This window comes from Pseudorasbora parva, chromosome 19, assembly GCF_024679245.1.
Source record: "Pseudorasbora parva isolate DD20220531a chromosome 19, ASM2467924v1, whole genome shotgun sequence".
Classification (NCBI taxonomy): Eukaryota; Metazoa; Chordata; class Actinopteri; order Cypriniformes; family Gobionidae; genus Pseudorasbora; species Pseudorasbora parva.
Genome location: NC_090190.1, coordinates 2,906,661 through 2,933,272, shown reverse-complemented (window position 1 = coordinate 2,933,272; position 26,612 = coordinate 2,906,661). Strand labels below are relative to the sequence as shown.

The window sequence follows — 26,612 nt, the reverse complement described above, 5'->3', positions numbered from 1 at the left end:
GTCCAAGAAAATGATCTTTTACCAGAAAAATATACAGTAATGGTCAAAAGTTTGGAAGCATTACTATTTTTGATGTTTTTGAGAAGTCTCTTCTGCTCGCCAAGGCTGCATTTATTTGATTAAAAAAATACAGAAAACAACAGTAATATTGAGATATATTACAATTTAAAATACTGTTTTACTTTTGTAATATAGTTTTACATATAATTTATTCCTGTGATCAAAGCTGTATTTTCAGCATCATTACTCCAGTCTTCAGTGTCACACACTGAAATATATTAAGCAGCACAACTGTATCAAAAAATACTAAATAATCATATTATAAAATGATAAGTGAAGGATTCCTTCACTAATCATTTTATAATATGATTATTTATACATTTTTGAAACATTTGTGCTACTTAATATATTTGGAACTACTTTTTTAAGGATTCATTGATGAATAAAACGTTTTAAAAGAAGATATAAATATTTTAACAATATAAATCTTTACTATTACATATCAATTTAACACATCCTTTATTAAACAGTATTAATTAAAAAAGTATTTATTTCAACAAAAAAAGGAAAATAAATACGGACCCCAAACGTTTGAACGAGTGTATATTGTAAGAAAAAATGTGTATTTTAAATTAAATGCTGTTCTGTTTAACTTTTTATTCCACAATCCTAAAAAAAAATATCACAGGTTATAAAAAATATAAATATTAAGCAGCACAAATGTTTCAAAAATGGATCATAAATCATCATATTACAATGATTTCAGAAAGATCATGTGACACTGAAGACTGGAGTAATGATGAAAATTCAGCTTTGCAACGCAGATAATAAATTACATTTTAAAGTATATTAAAATCAGTGTTGGGTGTAATTAGTTTCTGTAATTTAATTAATTTTCCCTTGAAAAAGTAAAGTAAGGGATTACTCTTATTTTTTCTGTAATTGAATTACAGTTACTTCTGATGTAATTGAACCAAATACTAAATATAATAATTCAATAGTGGACTTAACATCAACATTTAAAGTCTAACTTTAAAATGCATGTTTTTATGTCTCCTCACATTTGTAATACTTTGGTCAGTAAATAAGAGTAATTTATGTAGTTTTATATTATTTATTTGAATTAATTAAAAGAGCCATTTAATGTCTAACCTTGAATTGCTTAACTCGAGGTTGATATAGGATTTAGAAAGTAATTAAAACGTAATTAGTTAAATACTTTTCGGAGAGGCATTTGTACAGTAATCTAATTACACTATTGAAGATGCAATCAGTAACTAGTAATTAATGATTTTTTTAGAGTAACTTACGCAACACTGATTAAAATAGAAAAACATTATTTTAAATTGTAACAATATTTCACAATATTACAGTTTTTTTCTATATTTATGAGCAAATGAATGCAGCATTGGTGAGCACTTCTTTCAAAAACATTAAAAACGTATTTTTCCAAACTTTTCACCAGGACTATACATATACTTTTATATACACATCACAATTATAGAAACATACTGAAATGAACATTCATGGTAGAAGACGTTACATTTTTATCCTTTAACTGTAAAAATATACTTAAAGATGTCAGTCATGAGACCCCTGACATATCTGTATCTATTAAAGATGATCATTTCTAGTATTTGTCATAAACTGTATCCTTCTTGATTCCATAAAATGTAATAATTTCCATCATGACAGGATACGGTGTTTAATTACGAGGGCACGAGGTGTATGACTGCGATTACTGTCGTTCATCTGCAGAAGGTGGCATGGAAGGGCGTTAAAAACCAGCACTTTTCTGCATGTTATTTTTCTTCTTCACGCAGCTGTAATGCGATGGCGCGCTCACACACATTCCTCTTTGAAAGGCCGGGCACGTCGCTCCATGTCAAAAGCTCGTCGCTGCAATTACGACTGAAACTCTTTGCAATCATCCATCAGAGCGGCTGGGGTTCAAGAGTTTTATTGTCATGGTTTATCTGCTTTAATCACCTGAAGTGAAGTGGAAATAAATGTAAAAATACATTCTGTGAAGGCTAATGACTGTAGGGGTGGATGGAGGTGGATGGAGGTGGGCGGCAGGCATCACACAGACCCCAGTGTCGCTCTACAACGGTGGGATGGATGTCCGGCTCCAGCCTGACAGCGGTATAGCTCTGTACTGTAATTAGAACGGTTCACATCCATATTCGCCTGAAAGAACTCAATGGCCCAAAAGGACTGTTTTGATCCCCAAAATTGCTCCTTTCCCATTTAATATAATTAGTGTGATTTCTGACCAAATCATTTCAAGGAAAAGAAAAATCTGTCACATCTGACAAAAAGACTGGGAAAACAACTTGTTCATATATCCGCATGGTTTTTAAATGGAGGGATGGGGGGGGGGGGGGGGGCACTCTGCCTTATTTCAAACCATGAGTTTGCCATATGACGGAGTATTTCTGTGCCAAATACACTCCTTCAGGATTCAGACAAGTTCTGGCCCTGTATGACATCATAAAGGGTGGAATTTCTTGTATGTCCCCCCTCCTGGATGATGGAGACACACCACACATACACACACACACACAAACCACCTAGAGCGAGAGTAAGGGCGTTTTCACACCTGAAAGTCCGCACCAAGGTCCGAACCAAAGTTTGTGTTTGGACATTTGGTTCTTTTTGGTTTGCTTTCACATTGCAATTATGTTAACGCACCAAAGAACTTTACATGATGCACTGGCGTCCTGTCGTCATCATCTCTGTGGGCTGCATCTTAACATTGATTGGTTTGTTAGCGGACGTGTGTCTGATGTCAGTGTGTTGTCAATTCAGCGGCTAACTTTGACAAGAATGAATGAACAGACGCATCGTTGCCAATACTGTCAATATTGTGGCATTACTATCTGCAGCACCAACTATACTCGAGGCAAATTCACCAAATGAACGTCCTCGTTGTGCAAACATTTTATCGGCGCCGACAGGAAAGGAGGAGCTAGAAGATAGGCTTTTTAGCCAAACAATGTTTTTTATTTTATAGTTATGTTTAAATATTATAATGTTATTTTTAAATTTCATCTAGGCTATATTGATTATGAAACGTGCACAGATGTGCAATATATGTTAAAGACATCGAGTCAGAAATAATTTTGACCACTTCATTAAGTTTTGTTTTGTAGAAAGCTTTATATTTTGTATCTTAATTTTAATAAATGATAAAAATTTAAATAATTTTTCATTGTTTGCCTGAATTTAATAAATAAGCTTAAATAAATAATATAGCACACATCCCGTGACGGAGTGATAATTTGCGTTGCACATGAACTGGAGCGGTCAAGCAGAGCATGCTGTTCACGCGAGCTGACATGACTACACAAGCGGTTCTGGATAAAATGCTGCGCGCTCCATCACTGCATGTGCTGTGAGTTTAATCTGTGTTTTTTCACTAATCCTACGCCAGAACTTCCTATAAATGGTCTGAAAGTCCGAACTATACAGAAAATGCTTTCACACAAGAAACGAACCGAATCTTTGTTCAGTTTGGTCCGGACCGAGACTACCTCTTTTCGTCAGACCAAATTTCGTCTGTTTGGTCCGGACCGTGGTCCGAGGGAGGTTTCACACATGTAATTTTGGTTCATACCAAACTGAAAAGTCTGAAAATCCGGACCAAACAAGGTAGGTGTGAAAGCCCCCTAAGAGCGCATCAACAGTTTCATTCGGGTCACGGGAGCTGTCGGTGGCACTGGCGTTGTGTGTTTAGACACGAGAAAGTGTGTGTGTGTGTGTGTGTGTGTGTGTGTGTGTGTGTGTGTGTGTGTGTGTGTGTGTGTGTGTGTGTGTGTGTGTGTGTGTGTGTGTGTGTGAAAGTGTGAAAGTTCAGCTTCTCAAATAACCCAGCATTAAGAGAACAGTGGATGTAGTTTGTGTTTCTGGAGTGATACAAGTGTGTTTGTTCCCGGTCATGAATGGAAACCACAGGTGGTGAGAGAAACTACATCAAATGTGTGTGTTTTATTGGCAATCGTACATATAATGTGAACAACACCAAATTATAGTGTGTGTGTGTCAGAATGTTTCCTGTGATGGGTAGGTTTAGGGGCAGTGTAAGGGGACAGAAAGTACAGTTTGTACAGTATAAAAACCATTACGCCTATGGAGAGTCTCTGCAAACCACATAGACCAATGTGTGTGTGTGTGTCCGTGCGTGTGTGTGTGTGTGTGCGTGTGTCTTTAGTTCCGCCCACTGCACTCCTCCACAAGCTCGCCTGTTTTAAGAAAGAATCGGTGCAGTGCATCTGTCTTTTATAAATATAACCAAACTAAAGACTCTTCTGAGATATGATTCATTTTAATAATGTGTTCGTAAATTAACTAAGATGAATAAATGCTGTAGACATATTTTTAATCCTTACTAACTAAAGAAACCTTATTGTAAAGTGTTACCGACTGCTCTTATAGCATTGATGGTAAACTTTTTATGGCCTTAAATTTGATAAAAGTTTTTAATGGCCCTGAAAATTGTTTAAAAACCCTTGCAGAAAATGTTTATTACTTATTTTTAATCAAGATTAAAAGAAAGTAAAGATAAAAAATAAATAATGTACAAAAAAAATATATATATATTACAAATAAAGATAATTTATTTATAAGATATGTTTTCATACAAGCATATCTTTATAGTTATTTTAATAATATAGAGAAATGATTAACTATTATTTTTCTGCATGTAGACATAAGAACTATATAAAAAGGCAAGTGTAAAATAGCCATAGGACCAAACTAATATGTCCTCGTCCTTCAGAGGCTCATCTCTCTCTTCAATGACAACGTAAAGCCACAAACTGGACACGATCCGATTTATTACCAAACATCCCTTCACACACATTATGGACAGGTACATTGATCCAGAGTTCGGTCCGCACTGATACACACAACATGCTTAAATAAACCCCCTGTCTGACGGGAATTCAAACAAATATTAGGATTATACTTGCGTTTTGGTCTGGTAACGTGAAAATAAAAACATCAAACTAATTGACTATATTAAAATGAGCCAGAGGAAAAGATCACTTGACCATCCTCCGTCTAACTGCTCGGCCCTTGAAGAGCTTCAGCCATGAACAGCTTCCCCATGTTCTGAGACGTGAACTCCTTGATGGTCTGGCAGTACGTGTTGATTTGACCTGAAGAGAAGATGGGGGGGTCGGGGAGAAAATCACATTTAGAAAGAAAAAAAAATAAGGCAATTTAGTGTTGTCAAAAGTACCAACTGCAATACCAAATCAGTACTGAGATGTAAAAAATGTGAGCGCTGTTGAGAAAATCGTAAACACTTCTGACTGGCCATTGTGCTCACGCGCTCATCAAATGTCTGTGATTGGCTACAATGATCAGCTCTTCACAAACATCTTGTAAATATACATCATTGACGCTTTTCACCGAGCGCTTACACCAGGGCTATTCAAATCTTACCCTGGAGGGCCAATGCGCTGCAGAGTTTAGCTCCAACCCTGATCAAACACACCCACCTGTGATCTTCTAATGATACTGAAGACAATGATTAGCATGTTCAGGTTTGATCAGGGTTGGAGCTAAACTCTGCAGCTCATTGGCCCTCCAGGGTAAGATTTGTATAGCCCTGGTTTACACAGATACACACAGAGCGTTTAAATCCAGGTGTCCAACAGCCAACTGGTCTGCTAGTTGATGGATGGACAGATGCACTTTTATGATGGATAGATGCACTTTTATGATGGATAGATGCACTTTTATGATGGATAGATGCACTTTTATGATGGATAGATGCACTTTTATGATAAATAGATGCATTTTATGATGGATAGATGCACTTTTATGATGATAGATGCACTTTATGATGGATAGATGCACTTTTATGATGGATAGATGCACTTTTATGATGGACAGATGCACTTTTATGATAAATAGATGCATTTTATGATGGATAGATGCACTTTTATGATGGATAGATGCACTTTTATGATGGATAGATGCACTTTTATGATAAATAGATGCATTTTATGATGGATAGATACACTTTTATGATGGATGGATGCACTTTTATGATGGACAGATGCACTTTTATGATAAATAGATGCATTTTATGATGGATAGATGCACTTTTATGATGGATAGATGCACTTTTATGATGGATAGATGCACTTTTATGATAAATAGATGCATTTTATGATGGATAGATGCACTTTTATGATGGATGGATGCACTTTTATGATGGATAGATGCACTTTTATGATGGATAGATGCACTTTTATGATGGATAGATGCACTTTTATGATGGATAGATGCACTTTTATGATGGACAGATGCACTTTTATGATAAATAGATGCATTTTATGATGGATAGATGCACTTTTATGATGGATAGATGCACTTTTATGATAAATAGATGCATTTTATGATGGATAGATGCACTTTTATGATGGATAGATGCACTTTTATGATGGATAGATGCACTTTTATGATAAATAGATGCATTTTATGATGGATAGATGCACTTTTATGATAAATAGATGCATTTTATGATGGATAGATGCACTTTTATGATGGATAGATGCACTTTTATGATGGACAGATGCACTTTTATGATGGATAGATGCACTTTTATGATGGATAGATGCACTTTTATGATAAATAGATGCATTTTATGATGGACAGATGCACTTTTATGATGGATAGATGCACTTTTATGATAAATAGATGCATTTTATGATGGATAGATGCACTTTTATGATGGACAGATGCACTTTTATGATGGACAGTTGCACTTTTATGATAAATAGATGCACTTTTATGATGATAGATGCACTTTTATGACGGACAGATGCACTTTTATGATGATAGATGCACTTTTATGATGGATAGATGCACTTTTATGATGGATAGATGCACTTTTATGATGGACAGATGCACTTTTATGATGATAGATGCTCTTTTATGACGGACAGATGCACTTTTATGATGGACAGATGCACTTTTATGATGGATAGATGCACTTTTATGATGGATAGATGCACTTTTATGATGGATAGATGCACTTTTATGATGGACAGATGCACTTTTATGATGGATAGATGCACTTTTATGATGGACAGATGCACTTTTATGATGGATAGATGCACTTTTATGATAAATAGATGCACTTTTATGATGGACAGATGCACTTTTATGATGGACAGATGCACTTTTATGATAAATAGATGCACTTTTATGATGGACAGATGCACTTTTATGATGGATAGATGCACTTTTATGATAAATAGATGCACTTTTATGATGGACAGATGCACTTTTATGATAAATAGATGCACTTTTATGATGGACAGATGCACTTTTATGATGGACAGATGCACTTTTATGATAAATAGATGCACTTTTATGATAAATAGATGCACTTTTATGATAAATAGATGCACTTTTATGATGGACAGATGCACTTTTATGATGGATAGATGCACTTTTATAATAAATAGATGCACTTTTATGATGGATAGATGCACTTTTATGATGGAAAGAGTTAAAGACGAAGCAAGGGTTAAATTGTTTAAACAAAAATAACGCAATAAAACTGCAAAATATGCACAAAGGTAAAAGATTTTCGCCAAAGTGTGTGACCAAATTGGAAATGAAAAGCTGAATAGACTTGATTGTTGAAACATTGTCCAAATTTAACTATACATTTTTTTCTATAATCAATGAGATGCTGTGATGCCATTGGTCTGTTGGTTAGTCCAGTTATCCAATCAAATCCTCTGCTGAGGCAAAGTGAGTGAGGTTTTTGTTGCCAGTCGATGGATTTATTTGGTAAACAGGTCTTCTTATCGGATTAAAAAAGTTATCCACCTCAATCGAGCACATTTTTAAAATTTCATCCAGCTAAAAAAAAAAAAAAAAAAAAAAACAGATCAAAGATTGCAAGGAACGCTGTGTTTCTGTGTAAACAGCAGGGCTCTCGAGTTACACAATGACATGACACACACACACACACACACACACACACTTTCCCTTGCCTCAGTCAGCGGCTGATCTATAATATACTGTCTCCACAACAAGTTAGAAACAATTGCTTTAAATCAATCTCTGACAAGATCTCTGTAGTGTCCCTCATACGGTTCCCCTCCTTCCCTTACATCTCAACTCCACAGGACAGAAAAATAGAAACCAATCCAAAACTTTTCAGATCCAAATGAGATGAAATGAGGAGATGGTTAACGCTGTGTTGGGACATCTCGCGTCGCTCACGAGCAGAGATTTGACTTCCGTTACTGAGCACACACTAATCACCCACTTAAAGTAAAGGTGTGAACATTACATACTCTACTGACATATGAAATAATAATATCACGGTGCCGGATAACCTTACACTCGTTCTTTGATGTAAGTGGATTAAAACACTGGCCAGTATCTGAGCTCATCATTTGCGGTAAAAATAACCACAATGCTTAGCTAATAATCATGCGTGTACATGGGAGTGAAGTGTAGTGAAGTCCGAACTCTGTTTTTTGGCTCATTGGTGGCACATAGAAATATCATTGAGATCTTTATAACACATAAAATGCATATGAATATCAGATGATTCTCTATATTTGTTTTAGTAAGATATTTAAATGTTTAGTTTTATGACCAAAGCTCTGGTTTTGAAAAAAATTGGAAAAAAAGCTTAAATAAAATATAAATATCAGTTGAAAAACTTTAAACTAAACTTAAATTAAAATTAAAATTAGAAATGTTGCATTGGCAATAAACTGAAATAAGTTTAAGTTAAAGCACTAAAATTATTAAATGGAAATAAATAAAAATAAAAGTAAATGAAATATAAAAAGCAATAAAAATAATTATTAATATTATAAAGTTACTTAAAATTAAACAAAAAATAAGGATATCTATAATAAAAAAAGCTAATTAAAAATATTAATAAAAATATATATTATATTTGTATTGCTTCAGTAGTTTAATTGAAATTGAATTTTGCAAAAAAAATATTTAAAATATATTAGGGATGTACCATTATTACAATTTTGGAAAATGACAATAACAAATAATTATTTATATTTTAAAGTTGATAACCGATATATTAACCGATAAATCCTAATTTTTATATAATTTGAGAGCCTGATTACAGAAACAAAAGTTTCACCATTAAAAGCATCTCCCAAACACAATTATAATGTTCTCAATATGATTTTATGGAGAAAAAAAACAACTGCTGTACGGATTTAAATAGGCATATAATAATATTAAACAGTATCATCTCAGATCACGACCAAAAAAATGATGCACCTCTTGATGAAAATAACAGCACAACATTTATCCTCATCATTTTCTGACAATTGACAATGCAAGAGTCTAGTAAAGTCTCCTCCAGCACATCCCAAAGACTTCAGTGAATTGAAAGAGCCGATTAATCTGTGAAAATGATCCTTCATACCTGAGTAAAGGGTTACTTCAGCGATTAGCATATGGCTTTGTATCAGTAGAAACCCTGGAGTATATTCAAATGATTGGTCTTCCCCCCTCATATCCCCCTGAGACGAGAGATTTATGCATTTTATTTCTGGAAAAAACCCTCAGAGGACACAAATATTGTCAATTTGCGTCATCTGAGGAATTTTTAGCCAGAGGCTAAAGACTACAGCCAGCAGAAGAGCTATTTCAACATGTTTTCAACCAGTGCATGGGAACTGGGATCCAATCACAGCACTCGGCTCGCAGCTGCAGGCATTCATGTAAACGGAGCTACCAAGTGGAGTGTTTCATCTTCTCAAATTAATTTCTATGAAAGTTAAGCTTCCAAAGCGTGCCAGACTGAACATGCGTTGTGTTGTGAATGTATACCGCGAGTGCGGTCGCGTTTACCTCAGCTCTCATCACGAGCTCATGAGGGTAAACGTAATCTGACTCCTGCAGCTGCGACTCGATCATTATATTAAACAGACACCTTCAGTTTTTAACTGTAGTGTGTGTTCTCTAACTGAACTGATTTTATGAAAATGAAAGCGGTGGGAAAGTGATCCAGTTGCGGCGGCTTTGGGAGTGGCCTCGTTGGGCAGTAAAGGCATTCTGGGAATTGTAGTCTTTCATCCCCATGAGACCAAAGTACATGTTCTGTCTTTTCTCAGTCTAGAAGGCACCAAATTCAAAAATAATTTCACATTTCTACTGCATCAATAACCCAGTTTAAATATAAAAGCCTAATGCTAAATCACTGAAGTAACCCTTTAATCTTGAGTTACTTAATCCTGGAATATGGCCATGATGTGTCTTTTTTTGGCCGGGCAGTGTATATGTAATAATTTGAATGAAAGTGACAGCAGGAAGGTTGACGTACTGGCGATGAGCAGCGTGTCCATGCGCGGAGGCGGCTGTGGAGGCTTGAACATCTTGCTCAGGTCTTCCTCAGGAAGCGGCGGCTCTCCTCGGCTCTGTCTCTGCGTGTTCTCCTGCTGCCGTCTCTGAACGTACTGCGGTACAGGGAGGAAGAGAGCAAACCGTTATTCTGGCTTTTAACCTCCAGCTTATTTCATTGAAATCATTTGACCGACTTCATTAGACTGGGTAAACCCAGTGGGATCGATTTGAATTCACCCGGCAGCTCAGTCTGGAAACCCGTAGATTCATGTGGGAACCAATCACAGACTGGCTTATCCACCTGCACGCACTATAGGCGAGTTTAAAGGGATAGTTCACCCAAAAATGAAACTTCTGTCATTTACTCACTCTCATGTTGTTCCAAACCTGTATGAGTTTCTTTCTTCTGATGAACACAAAGACGATATTTTAAAGAATGTTTGTAACCAAGCAGAGAGAGCAATCATTCACTACCATGGTATTTCCTCCCTACTATGGTAGTTAATGGTAGTTTTCTCTGCTTGGTTACAAGCATTCTTCCAAATATCGTCTTTTGTGTTCATCAGAAGAAAGAAACATAAAGGTTTGGAACAACATGAGAGTGAATAAATGACAGAATTTTCATTTTTGGGTGAACTATCCCTTTAAAGGAGGGGTGAAACACTACCTATAGAGTAGTATTGCATGCTTCATATCTCTGAAAAGTCTTTAGTTTTATTATATTTATAAAAGAAATATAGGCTGTACCGAGTCTTTCCGGAAAAAACCGAGCGCCTGGAGGCGTATCGTGTGGGCGGAGCTAAAGAATGACGAGCACGCAAAGTGGTGACGTCCTCAAGCGTGGAGAGACCCATCGCTATCTGTCTCAGCTAATACAGATAATGATCCAGAATCTTTCAGAGGCTGAAATAAATTGAACAGGAGAAACAGCAGCAGCAGCAGGACGTCCGTCTCTGTGGTATGGACTGTATTTAGTGGCCTGTCAACATTTGTGTGTGTTTACTCGCAGTTTATGAGGACATGATTCGGTTTATGGACTATTGTATGCGACTAAACCTTAGCAGTAGCAAGCAAAACGGTTTTGCACGTCAGACTAGTGTAACGTTATACAGAGAACAACAATGGAGTAACGTTAGCGGATTTGAATGACGAAGCACGCGATCCTGTCGTTTACTGATCTTTACTCACGCGACGATAGCCGACAGCACAGACATTTGAAGCAGTTTAACTCACCGACTGCTTCCAAAGCAGGACCGAACCTTTATCGCTGGGACCGCTCCGTCAAAAACACACTTCTTTGGTATGATTTGGTGAAGTCCTGTGACAGCAGTGACTTGCTGTGCTGAAGCGTTGAAGTAGCTTGATGTCACCCATAGGAATAAAGTGGAGCGCGGCGGGAGTGTATGGGCGTGTATTTCCTCTCTCTCGCTCTAGTCACGCGCGCGCCCTACCGGGAGAAGAGCCCGTACGGCCCGTACAAGGACCTTCCGCTCTATTAACGTTAAGTCGAACCATACTCGAAAAAAACTCACCAAAACTTGTGAGAAACCGGAAGGAGTATTTTTAAGTCAGAAATACTCCATCAAACGTCCAACATTAGTTTTTGAAACTTTGTCTATGTTTAGGATGGGAATCCAAGTCTTTAACAGTGGAAAAAGCTCAGTATGCATGAAACAGCATTTCACCGCCCCTTTAAAACGATGACAGATAGAGAAGTGATGGGTCGTTGCCTGTTTATCACGCCCCTTGTGGTCTGACTGGTTAACAGACTATCCAATTGCATACATGGTTATTCAAATAATGCCCGTTGATCACGCCTCTTGTGTAGTAGAAAATACAGAGCAGACTCCCCAGACCAATGTTCAATTTTAAACTGAGCTTGATCTGGTAATAGCCAGACAAAGACTGATCATACCCATACATCCTCACTCATTCATTTGACTTTTTGACAAAAAGATCTCAGAGAGTGCTGATCAACAACACCTTTTCTGACCTTCTTTATACTTCAACCGGCTCTCCGCAGGGCTGTGTCCTTTTTCCGCTGCTCTTCATTTTGTATACTGATGATTGACGGAAAAAAAAGCGTGCAGATAATGTTTTTTCTTTACTGCTTGTTGGTTTAATTTTCGTCTGTATAATAAAAACTGTTATAAAAAAGAAAAAGAGAAAAAAAAAACACTAGCTTCTGAGATGGCCATGACAGAGAAGAGCGATGCTGGATTTGACAGCAGCTGAGTGGTGGGAATTAGATTTGATTAAAGAAACGAGTAAATAAAGAGAGAATCGTGGAGTCATGCAGTATCAGAGGAGTTTGGGAGGTCACATGTTCTTCAATCAATCATAAAGTCCAGCGCCGAGCGGAGCCATTACGGTCTCATACAGACCTTGATACACAGCCACTCAATAAATCTCTCCTTTATAGAGTCAGTCGGGACACTCTCGCTTCAACAGGAAAATCTGCAGCCTCATACTTCACAACAAGTCAAGAAAATATATTTAAATAAGTAAGAAAATATGTGCATTTGCATAGATAATATATAGAAACTATTTTTAGGACCATTAAAAAGTTTTGTTTATGTTGTTAATTAAAATCAGCTTATGTTCTTCACAAAGTTACGACTTAAATACACGTTTGGGTCGGACAGATATTTAATTAATACTTTTATTCAGCAAAGACTCATTAAATTGATCAAAGGTGACAGTAAAGAGACTTATAACGTTATAAAAAATATTATATATAAAAAAATGCTGTTCTTTTGACCTTTTGACTCAACGAGCCATGAAAAAAATCTGTTAAAAGTCAAGAAATTATATTTAAATAACTAAGAAAACATATTAATTTGCATAGAGGATATAGAAACTAATTTAGAGCCATTAAAAAAGCTTTTTTGTTTATGTTTTTTAAAATTAAAATCTGCTTATATACTTTACAAAGTTACAATTTAAATACACGTTAAATATACTATTATTTGTTTACTCAGTTGTAAGTTTTGCACTCATAATAAAAAATGTTTAAAAAAATGTAAAATGTATATATATATATATATATATATATATATAAATTCTTGAAAAAAATCACGGATATTAATCATAATACGTGTTAATAAATATAAATAATACAATGTAAGTATATTATGTATATAATAATATATAAATAACAAATGTCTTACCCACCAAATGAGCAGATTAGAACTTATTAATTATTATAAAAATTATTATTTAAAACGTTAAAATTAATTTGTAAAAAATGCATTTATTTTGTATTTATTTCCTAATTTGGTGAATAGAGGGGAAATGTGTTTAATGTTTAATGTCGCAATGAAAAAAACAAACAAACAAACAAAAAAACATGGAAATATTCTTAGATTTCTTGATGCAAAAATATAACTTCCTATTTTTATCTTTTGGGGTGAAGTACTGTCTATGCTGTGCATTATCAAATAAACACTGATTTAAGAGTGAAGTCTTTCATTGCTAAAACTAAAACAAGCCTCCAAAGTGCAAGCCTGAGTTCTGGAAACAAAGCTTTGATTACAGCCTCAGAGCTAATTCTTGGGTTTGGAGTCGCACGGTTTCATCAATTACGACTGTGATATAATTATATCTCCCCGAGCATCCCATCACGATTGAAACATCAAGCCTCATCAGCGTAAGCCCCTTATTGTGATCTTTGTGGCGACGGTCTGTTTTCCCACCAGCTAGCAAAGCTACCATTAACGGTAACTAGCGTTTACATGCTTATGACAGCTCTCACCCAACCAGATCATCACAGCTCACTCCCATATCTGTTACTTTAGTCAGCCTGTTTCTTACTCGAAAGCAGGGATATTATCGTTAAAGTTGGTTTTTAATATGTTTATGCCTTTGTGGTGTTTCAATGCTTTAAGTCAACACCACTACTGAGTATTTCTCTTTAAAACTAGCCTGATTATAACCAGAGCATTCTCAGTAGTAACTGAGTTATGGTCTGGCAAAGTTTCATAGACCAGGGGTTTTCAAACTTTATGATGCCAAGGACCCCCAATTATGATGAACCTTTATGAGGGACCCCTTCCTAAAATCAATCTCTATATTTTTCTTTAAGAAAAAAACAAACAGTAAGTCATAGTAAGTGTGACATTAAAAATACAACATATTGTTTCCAAACTTAAACTGGCTATATTTAATGTTGGATGTATAAACCTGAAGAACATTTTCAAATAAAAATTATTTGTATCAAATCTTTCACAATAAATGCATGTAAACAAGCTTTCAGAATGCGTTAGGAACTCTGCCTTAGTGAGATAAAGGGAGAAAAACTCAAGTGCAAGACAAAAATATACAATTCTGCACTGTAAAAAAAATTGTGGTGGTTTTTGTTGGTTTAACTTAAAAAAGTAAGTAACCTGGTTGCCTTAAAATTTAGAGTTTATTGAAATTAAAAATTTGAGTTGATACAATGAGGGAAATTTGTTTCATAAATAGAAACTCAAAATATTATTGTATCTGAACCACATAAAAAATGTGATAAATCATGAAAATAGCACAACTTGGCATGTTTCACTGCGTCATCAGAAATAACACACAATTACCCAATATGCTTACAAAATCTTTTAATAATCTTTTAATAAAGGTTGTCGAATCTCAAAAAATGTTCATTGTATTAACTCAAAATTTTAATTTCAGTGAACTCAAAATTTTAGGGAACCAGGTAACTTTTTTTCTAAATATTTTTTTACAGTGTGGAAAGTGTGTAAATGGCAAGAAAGGAGAGAAACATTTAGAAAATTAAACAGTTTATCCAATTTTGCTTTGCCTTTTTATTCCCTGAAATTTTCTGGGGACCCCTTAGAACCTTCTGGAGGACCCCTGGGGGTCCCCGGACCCCAGTTTGAAAACCCGTCATAGACAAATCATTTCTAAAGGGGCATCACCATTGGACGATGACGTATGCAGAGCGACGGAGAAACATCTGAGACAGCAATTCTGTGTGTGATTTGAGGACGATTTTGAAATGGCTTCTGACGACTTTTGCTGTTGTTGTAAAATAAATATGATAATAGGTGGTGTCACCGCCACACCATCAACATTTTTGCAAAAATTTGGAAAACCTAATAGCATTTGAGACCAAAGGAAATATCTCAAATTGACGGTCGAACAGAAAACATCAAGCTCTGATCGCATTCGCCGCCGCTGTAGGGCATTTGCATTGTGAGTAGAACGCGATTTGCAATATTTTGAAAATAAAATAATATTGATGAGTCTTTGGAAAATTGTCTCACAAACTTTATTCAAATTCAGTCATTTCAGATGTGTTAGAACATTTTCAGACTTGAGCATAATTACGTTAGTTTTTTATTTATAATTTTTACATGATTACCAGATCTAGGGTGAGGAAATGAGCACTGAGTGTGTGTGTGTGTGTGTGCGTGCGTGCGTGCGTGCGTGCGTGCGGGCGTGCGTGTGTATGATCACACTCCACATCCTCTTCATCACAGTAGCTGGTGTAATCCACATCTGGTAGCCGAGTCTTGTTCTTTGCTCAGGTTTTTTTTTTTTAAGAAAAGTTGAAATCGCTTAACAGACGCGATAGCTGATTCGAATGAGTGCTATCACACAGCGGCGTCCTGCTTCCCCCTTCACCCGTCGCTGCGCTGTCGTCATCGTGTAAAGCCCCAGCGTTTCTGATTGGCGCCTCGATTTCGACAGACTGGAAATTGGTTTAAATGGGCTCTTTGCCAGACTACTTGCAGAGCAAATCTAAATTTGCCGGAAATTGTCTGGGTTTTCCCAGGCTAGCAGTGAACTAAAACTAGAATTCGCTGGTGTTTCTGACGTCTCAGTTTGGTGATGGGTGTATCGATATGAAGCATCGATATTAGGGCTGGGTTTCGATTCAAATTTCAAGAATCGATTTGATTCCGATTCTCAAGATCTTGAAACGGTTATCATTATTTAATTTGATCCGATCTTCAAGATTTAGATGTTTAGTGTTTTTGAAGAAAGCATTTTTTTTTCAGCTGTTACCTGAATTACAGGACTGTAGTTATGCAACATATTGATACTATCATTATAGACATTCAACTGCAAATTAATGGAGTATTGATGGTTGTAAAGAACAATCCCCCTTCCAGGCTGCTCTAGTCAGCGAACGCGCGCTGTGGAGCTGACAACGCAGCCATTGACAACGCAGCCATTGACAACGCAGCCATTACAACTTCCTTGGCAGTAAGAGCGCGCTGCAGTGAGAACGGCTGTGTTCTTCAGCACGGTGACGGCGGTATAACGTTAGGCCGTGTGTCCACCAAAGCGTTTTTAGCCAGCTGAAAACGCTAGGCGCTCAGCTGAAAACTCCCCGCTGTGAGCGCTTGAGAGCGTTTTGGCAGGCAGCGTTTTTTCTCCTCAGTTGAGACTTGCTTGTTGTTATGATACGGAAAATCCTACTCGCTCAGCGCCTCGGTGCGCTCCAGGCGTTCTAAAAACCCGGCGCTCTCATTGAAAACAATTGAAAATGCCAGCCAGTATTCTCTGTCGGCGACGTTTCTGGAGTTTTCAAAGCTGCCATGTTCGTTGTGTTAATGTCCTTCCACCTCGCGCGCATGCGCGAATTCAATGACACGGCAAATTTAAAATTCAATGTAGGCCTATTATTAAATCGATCCTCTGAGTTACGGATCGATCTTTAGAAATGAATATGAAAATCGATTCAGAATTGGTGAATCGATTTTTTCAACACAGCCCTAATCGATATAGCGATACTGATGTGAGCATCGAAAAGTATCAATACTCAAATAAAAATATCAATACTAAGGTGTTTTTGTTGTTTTTTTACCAGTAATTTTGTTTATTTAAAGCTGCAGTGCATAACTTTTTGCACTCTAGTGGTTAATAAACAGAACTGCATGCGTCTTGCGGAAGAACATTGCAGCCGGAGCTACTTCTCTCTGTTTATGTCTATGGCGAATCACGCAGGGACTGTGCTCCTCTGCAGCGGTACCTACCAGTCTGGTCTGAAATAGTCCCAATATAAACACTTATTATAAGTGTACCATAATGATTCAGGGTAAGTCAAAAACACGGTATGGAAAATGGATTCATGATGTACATTCTCATTATATAATTTTTGTAAATCTTGAACACAAAAAAAGTTACGGACAGCAGCTTTAAAAAGATTATTTTATTCATAAAATACGAATAACCTATATTACCGAATAACTGTGTGGTATAATAGGACTATTTTCCTGCTCATCTGAACCATGATCTGAACACACGCAAATGCGGCAAGACAGAACAAGCGTTCGCTCACTGCGGATACTGTATTAAAACAGGGCTGCGTTTCCCAAAACTATCATAGGAAGCCATTGATGCTTTTGAAAACACAGCCCAGAACAATGCTCATCAGAAGACAGAAAAACATATGTTTGAGTTATTTCACAATAAACGATTAGAAATTGTGTGCAATTACACTGTTTAAATGTAATGTTAAACGTTGATATTGATCATGTTCTATTCTGTAACTAATGTTCATATAAATCATACACTATCAGAATAAAAAGGTTGCATTTTATGGGTGCAACGTTCTGTCACTGGCAGTCCCTTATGAAAATGAACCATGGTTTATTTTTTACTACAGTATTTGAAGATTTCCATGGTTACCTCTACACGTAAACATTTTAACCATTAACCATGCAATTAAGGCATATTGAATGTTAAAATGCCTTTCAAATATGTTAAGAGGGTATCTTTAGTCATTTTAATAATTTAATATATTTAATAATTTAAAATTTAAAGGTGTCCTGAACTGCCTCTTTTATTTTTTTTATACTGTTGTCTGAGGTCAACTAATGACGTCCGTGTGGTTTTTACAGTCAAAAACATCATAAATAATAAGTAATAGTCTATTTTACACTGGTTTTAAGGCTCTCTCTTGAACGCTGGGTTTTGATGGGCGTGTCACTGGAGATTTGGAAGTAAACGCCCACGGCTAGGATTGGATAAGATTTGCATATTTAATGAGCTTCAGCTCCGCTGTCAGTTCACAAGGGAGAGATTGAGGGAAAAGCGGCAACCAGAATGATTATCTCGATCACAGGGCTCATAAACGTCTTTATCAAACAAACACAATGATTTATTTCTCATCCACCCACGATTGACTATTATTTGTATATTACACATAGCCCGCAAGATTGGTCGATATGAGCGCGAACCGCGCGCACACACACATACACACGTGCGCGCGCGCCACCCTTCAGATGTCAACTCGAGAGAGAGAGAGAGAGAGAGAGAGAGAGAGAATAGCAGAACAAGAACGGAATATAATGTGATTCATCGGCCTGCCTTGAGTCTAGCGTACTAAAGGTATGCTCTGTTAGACACATACACATAAGCAAAACGATCTATAACAATGCAGTACTATAACATATAAAAACACGTTTTACTCACATAAGTGGGTTGCACTATTCCCGTCGGAGCCAAATCCAGCATCGACCGGAGATTAGATTAAAAACGATCCCGCAGTGAACTGAAGTGAACACTGTCTTCCCCACGTGAGCTGGAACTTCATTAAAAATAAAGTTCAACCACACATTCCTAATATTAGGATCCAAAGGAAGCTTATGCAGCGACTGTGTTCTTCCACAACCAGGAATAGCGCAATATCTTGCTATCTTCCTCGGCATGTTTATTGTTGTTGACCAGCTAGCACGTCGAGTCACGGGCTACTGGATTAGATGCGCTGTATAGGCGGTGTTTCGCCGCGCACTGACGTAAGTATAAAGCACAGGACCGTTTGCTGAGCCTGGTGTCAATAAAAGCTTTTCTTTGACTAACAAGGAAGTTTTCAACTCTGAAACTTAGAGGATATTCTTATATTACCATGACCTTTTATATATCAAAAGCTCAAGGAATAGTTGATTTGTCAATTTATCACCCCTTTAAGTTTATAAGTATCGTATAGGTATTGATATCGGTGATACTGGCCTTGAAAGTATCGGTATCCTATCGAAAACAAAAGTTGTATCACACATTCCTAGTCTCAACTACCTTGTAATCAATCACATCAACATGTGGGCGGGGCTTTAGCATATCATTAAGTATTCTCTGAAGCAGGGCGTCTCAAGAGAAGCAGGTTATCCTGGTATATTTTTCTGTTGAAGAATCAGGTACATTAGCCAATATAGCGGGTGAATTATGTATATGATGTATATTGTGACGATAAACTAATTTCTCCACTGCATTTTGAGCTGTTCAAAGCGTTTCTAAGGATATTTACTGATACTGAAGGCAGACTGACCGTTACAAGAGTGCCATTGTGCAGCGTTTACCTCAGTAAGTTGGCCGACTGTGAGTGGGTGGGGCTAATTTGCATATTCATGAATCTACGTATACTAAATGAAGCAAGTGTGTAGAGTTACATTCAAGCTATTTTAAGGCATGTAGAAATCTTTCTCACATGTTTACATTTGTAATTTTGGTGATCAAAGTTGAGTTTTAAGGGGGAAAATTATTGACTAGGGGATAAAAAATACTTTACTTACTCTGGTGTTGTTCTAAGAGTCTCATGAATGGCCAAGGTCAGGATCTTCATTAATTAATTAGCGCTGTCAATCAATTATCAAAAATGACTAATTAAAATCGCACATTTTCTGTAATTAATCATGATTAATCACGCCTACCATGTTTTTGTGGGGGTTTTTTAAACATATTTTGACATTGTAATAATTTCAAATATAACCAAATTATTGTAGAAACAACAAAAAGACAGTATATTTTAAATATTTGATTAATGGCATCATTTTATGAATGAAGGCCACTGATACCAATCTCTCAGTTTTAGCCATTATAGCCATTCAGCATTTCTGTATAATTGGAAACTATCAATTTGAACATTTATTAGACTTTTAAAAATATTACTTTTAATTTAAGTGAACATAAAACAATCTTATCATAAACCCATTATAATAAATGTCACATTTACCTGGCCATCAATATATCAGGGCTCAGTCAAATCAATGTTAAGTGGTCTCTTAATTTTTTCCAAAGCTGTATACAGAAGTGTTGTCTTTGACTGCTGTTTTAGGATAGAAAAGTTAAACAACCAACAAAAATAATCAGGCAAACTAATTTTAAAAAATCAGATTTTGCCATTTTGAATTAAAAAAGGACGTTATCGAAGCCGATGTCATCAGATTAGGCATACGATAATGAATGTGTACATATTGTGAATGAATTAAATAAACGTATTTTCATAGCATTCAGTGAATTAATTAACTTGACTATGAAAATGCTTAATAAAATATAGGCTAAATATCAGTTGATCTATGTTTACTTTCTTCACTGACACATAGGAACTGTTAACCGATAGTAAGACGTTTGACCGATTAAAGTTATTTTTTTAGGGTTTTTTTGCTACGCATTTGTTTGTTTGTTTGCTGCATGGTTTAAAAAACAGTATTTGCAAACTCACTGTGCAATGTGCACGTCGACACATGCATAAAATAAATAGGCCTACACTAAATAGTTTCACTAAAATAATTACCGCGCGCCTCGTCTGTGGGGAAGTGTTTGTTTATACTCGACGCGCTCGCAGTTGTGCTTTTCTTTGAACATCGAAAATACAGTTTAGTCAAAAAATATAAAACACTACACTTGCTTTACCTATCCCAGGTGTGAGCGCAGTATTTTGGGAGTGGGAGTTTATTTTATGCATTATCATGTGATAATGATTCTAGGTTCTATTGTTTGCACAATAAAATAAACATGAGAAAAAAGTCTTTAACGGGTCACAGGCACTCGTCAATTGTATTTTTATGTAATGCCAATTCAATATTATAATCTTATCAGTTAACGGTTAATAACCGATTAATGAGCATCGGTTGTCGGTCGAGAAAATTAACCGAAATGAGCATCCCTACTGAAAAGACCATCAGTCAAAGCTCAGCTTTAGGAGGGGTAGAAACAGGACAAGAGATGGAGAGAGCAGGTATGACTAATAATAATCCGGCGCACTAACATGGTTTTGAAAGCTATTTATTATTATTTTTTAAATGCCATCAAACATCTTAAAAAGCACATATGTAGATCAGAGAAATATGTTTTTTCTCTGGGGAACGTGTCCCAGAACCCCTCTAGATAGCTCACATTTGGGACCTCTCTGAGTTTAAAACTGCCTACGGCCCTGATGGGACCCGCGTAATAAAACAATAAAAAGCTAAATTCGAGTTTATATCTCACAATTTTAACTTTTTTTCTCGCATTCCCGAGTGCATATCTTTCAATTCTAAGAAGAAATATCAGAATTGCAAGATATAAACTCAACATTCTGTCTATTTCCCCTCAGAATTGCAGGTTTATTATCTCCAATTCACACTTTCCCCCTCAGAACTGTGATTTAAATTGAGAGATAGGCCTAAAAATGTTGCGTTTAAAGGGGTGATGAACTTTTGCTTTTGATATATAACAATTTTATCGTGATATAAGAATCTCCTGTAAGTTTCAGAGCTGAAAACTTCCTTGTAAGTCAAAGTCAAACTTTTGTAGACACCAGCGTGACGTCTGCTCATGTCTGGTCTACAGCACACTCTTCTCTATGTCTCTATGTGAAAGGTTTGCTGGATCACCTGATGTTTCTGCTGCTGCTGTTTGCTGAGACTTCGGCAGTGGTTGTTGTACTTGATGATGTCCTGACTCATGTCGTCCACGCGGTCCATCAGCATCTGCAGGCTCTTCTCCAGATGAGAACTGTAGAGGAACAACACGGTGAAGAATGGAAATCATCACACTGCATCTGACTGCTTGTTATTTAGTGAACACTTCTTACAGTACACAAATAGATTTATTTTATGTGTAACAACTATGGAGACACTTACACACTTTTGGACAACAATGGTCTACAGACATCCGGAATGATGTTTGATGTGCAATAACATTATTATAAAAAAATAATAATAATAAAAGTATATTTTTTTGCACATCGTTTTTTGCACATTTTCTTCATTACAAATACACTCCAATTTAAAATTTGGGGTTGTTGCTTTTTATTATGTTGAAAGTCACATTTTTTTCAATTGCATTTATTTTATTAAAATACACCATCAAAAATAACTTGTCTAAAAAAAGTTTATGTTTGAAAAAAAATGTTTGATGTGCAATATTATATATATATATATATATATATATATATATATATATATATATATATATATATATATATATATATATATATAAAATATTTATGTATATAATTTCTTTATTCTTATATGTGTGTGTGCGTGTCTTGACCAAAAATTAAGCAGCGTGTTTTCATATATATATGTATATATGCACACTGTATATATAAACATGAATTGATTTTTTTTTTCCTTGTATAAAAGCACCAGAACTTTTATTTGGTTTGGGAAAATTAGGCAGATAATAGTCTTTATATCTTATACAATTGTGCTAAAGTGTTTTTATTTATTTATAATATTTTACCTGAAAACAAGACAAATACTGAAATTAATACTGATTAGGAAAATGTATAATTTACTGCAGAATTTCTATGGTAATAATATAGTTAATTCGCTCAAAGCACATTGCTATTGAAAAGTCAGCATGCTCAAATTCCCTAACGAATGATCAGAAATGTAAAACTCTGCCAAGATCTCTGCAATGCCCAAATCTTAGGGGAACGTCACATGATCAAAGCACGTCTTAACCATCAACAGAGTAACACAGAATGTAAAAAAAGATGATAGCATAGATTCCTCATTAATAATTCATCCTATTCCGCATATATCAAACACATTTGCATGTATCCTGATATGCAAAACAGGTCCCACTGTAACTGTAGTAGAATAAGATCCGTATTTTCTAACAGGACAGCGGCTCATAGGAGCAAGGATGGGGAAAATGTCTTCAAAAGCGGTTTATCTGTTCTCGGTAAACCCCATTAACAACGAATTAGCCTCGCCAGCACGTTCCATTAATCTTGGAGAAAAATGCTGGACGTATGTAGGGAAGTGAGATCCCGCGGGTGCGGACAAACCAGGAGCAGCTCTCCATCATGCATGAACATGGAGACCGATGTTAACACTAGTAAGGTCCATGTGGAACAACACTACGAAGAAATCTCTCGTTAGCAGCTGGAACAATACAGATAAAACCAGCTTCGTTTTCTGTGGTTGAGCAAGCAGATCTTGGATCAGCAACAAACCAGCTTTATGACCTGGTCAACAAGCCCCGGACAGCTAATGAACTTTATTACTCACTGTCTCTGTATCCATATGAATGAACACTGGCATTCAGAAGTTTGGGCATAGCATGTTTCTCTAAAGAAAATAATACTTTTATTCAGCAGTGATGCATTACATTGATCAAAAGTGGCAGTAAAGACATTTATAATGATACAATTATTTATTATTGATTTAATTATGCTAAATGTTTCTTGAGCAACATGAGAATGATTAGTGAAGGATCATGTGACAGTGAAGCCTGGAGTAATGATGATAAATTCAGCTTTGATCACAGGAATAAATTATATTTTAATATATTAGACAGAAAAAAAGGTTTTAAATTGTAATAATATTTCACAATTTTTACTGTAGCTTTTATCAAATAAATACAGCCTTGGTAAGCAGAAGAGAGAAGATAAAAATGTTTACTGACCCAAACTTTTTTTAAACTTTTTTTTTTTTTTAGGCAGAACCGGAACTGGAATCGTTAGGCAGAACCGGAACCGGAATCGTTAGTCAGAACCGAATCATTAGGCAGAACCGGAACCGTAATCGTTAGGCAGACCCGGAATCGTTAGTCAGAACCGGAATCGTTAGGCAGAACCGGAACCGGAATCGTTAGGCAGAACCAGAAACGGAATCGTTAGGCAGAACCAGAACCGTAATCGTTAGGCAGACCCGGAATCGTTAGTCAGAACCGGAATCGTTAGGCAGAACCGGAACCGGAATCGTTAGTCAGAACCGGAATCGTTAGGCAGAACCGGAACCGGAATCGTTAGGCAGAACCAGAAACGGAATCGTTAGGCAGAACCGGAACCGTTAGTCAGAACCGGAACCGGAATCGTTAGGCAGAACCAGAAACGGAATCGTTAGGCAGAACCGGAACCAGGAAATTTCTTAAAGGGGTACTTCAGCGCTGGGAAGATGAATCTGTATTTAATCTGGGTCATTAATGTAGTAGAAATGTGAAATTATTTTTGAATTTGGTGCCTTCTAGACTGAGAAAAGACAGAAAATTTATTTTTGTCTCATGGGGATGAAAGACTACAATTCCCAGAATGCTTTGCTGCCCTGTGAGGCCATTCCCAAAGCCACCGCTACTGGATTACAGTGACTGAGTTCAGAAAGTACACTTAAATACTGAACGTGTGTGTTCAATATAACGATCGAGTTGCCGCGTGAGTCTCACAGCACTAACTCAGATTAGGAGTCAGATTACATTTAACGTCATAAATGAGCTCTCGTGATGAGAGCTGAGGTAATCGCGACCACATTCGCGGCATACATTCACAACGCGATTTCAGTTCATGCCTTTGAAAGCTTAACTTTCATAGAAATTAATTTGAGAAGTTAAAACACTTTCATTGCTCACCATCTGTTTAAATGAGTGCCTGTAGCTGCGAGCTGAGCTGTGAGTGTGATCTCCATCCCCCATGCACGAGTTGAAAACATGCGGAAATGGCTCCCTCTGCTGGCTGTAGTCTTTAGCCTTTGGGCAAACATTCCTAAGGTGACGCAAATATTGTCAATATGCGTCACGAGAGGAATTTTTCCAGAAATAAAATGCATAAACCTCTCGTCTCAGGTGGATATAAGAGGGGGGAGCACAATCATTTGAATATACTCCAGGGTTTCTACTGATACAAAGCCATTTGCTAATCGCTGAAGTAACCCTTTAAACTGGGTCATTAATGTAGTAGAAATGTGAAATTATTTTTGAATTTGGTGCCTTCTAGACCAGGCCTGCAGCACCCCTCTCAGATACTGAAGCTTTCGCGCCTCGATCGCCCCCCGGTGACCGGTCCCAGTATAGCCGCCCCTCTGTGTTTTCTAATGGACGCGAGGCAAACTAAATAATACAATTACACTTCAAAAAAAATTTATCCAAAGTTAGTTTATGTCATTGAAGGCAGTTATCATCACAATGATTTCATTTCAAGTGTTTGTTTTTAAAATAAGTTTAGTTTTAGTTAGTTATCTGATGCTATAAAAACGGGGGGGGGGGGGGAGACGTCATGATTGACAGCTGAGACTGACGGCTTCTCTGAGTGAAGTTGTCACTGAGGCACTAACAGACTTTTTTCTGAATTTTGGGGAGCAGATTGGAGCTTTAGCTTTAATTTCTACATTTCCATAACTGTTTATTTCACACCAACATAATTAATTGTTCTGCATCTGCGAGAGTGTGGGCGGCCTTTTGATATCGCAGCTGTACTTCCTGCTCTACTTCCTGCGCTCTACTGCGCAACTCCGGTCCCGAAATCGCTACTGCGCAGACTCGGTCCCAAGATGTCAGCGCCATGCAAGGCCGCCTAAAAGCTTCAAATCTGCCAAGCGGAAACGGATGATGTCGAGTCGTCCATATTTTTTTACGGCCTATGTTCTAGACTGAGAAAAGACAGAAAATGTATTTTTGTCTCATGGGGACGAAAGACTAAAATTCACAGAGTGCTTCGCTGCCCTACGAAGCCATTCCCAAAGCCACTGCTACTGGATTACTGTCACTGAGTTGGAGACACTACAATTAAAAACTGAACGTGTGTGTTCAATATAATTTGTGAGTCGCCGCGCGAGTATCACAGCACTGAGCACTGACTGCAGGAGTGAGATAAATGAGCTGATGAGCTCTCGTGATGAGAGCTGAGGTAATCATGACCACACTCGCGGCATACATTCACAACGCGAGTTCAGTCTGGCACGTTTCAGTTCATGCCTTTGCAAGCTTAACTTTCATAGAAATTAATTTGAGAAGTTAAACGACTTACATTGCTCACCATAGCTCCGTTTAAATGAGTGCCTGTAGCTGAGCTGAGCTCTGAGTGTGATCTCCATCCCCATGCGCGGGTTCAAAACATGCGGAAATGGCTCCCTCTGCTGGCTGTAGTCTTTAGCCTTTGGGCAAACATTCCTCCTATGATGCAAATATCGTCAATTTGCATCATAGGAGGAATTTTTCCAGAAATAAAATGCATAAATCTCTCGTCTCAGGGGGATATGAGGGGGGAAAGCACAATCATTTGAATATACTCCAGGGTTTCTACTGATACAAGGCCTTATGCT

The 26,612-nt window shown here is 36.8% G+C and overlaps 1 protein-coding gene across 1 annotated transcript in view; it reads right to left on the bottom strand.

Annotated features, from left to right (window-relative positions):
* Positions 1-4,818: 4,818 nt before the first annotated feature.
* Positions 4,819-26,612, bottom strand: part of eif3hb (eukaryotic translation initiation factor 3, subunit H, b) — a 128,266-nt gene continuing 106,472 nt past the window's right edge. Inside the window, exons 6-8 of the mRNA XM_067425405.1 lie at positions 21,960-22,080; positions 10,343-10,475; positions 4,819-5,162 (exon numbers count right to left, since the gene is read on the bottom strand). Of these exons, the coding sequence (XP_067281506.1) occupies positions 5,065-5,162; positions 10,343-10,475; positions 21,960-22,080 (352 nt within the window). The 3' untranslated portion in view covers positions 4,819-5,064. The remainder of the gene's footprint in view (positions 5,163-10,342; positions 10,476-21,959; positions 22,081-26,612) is intronic.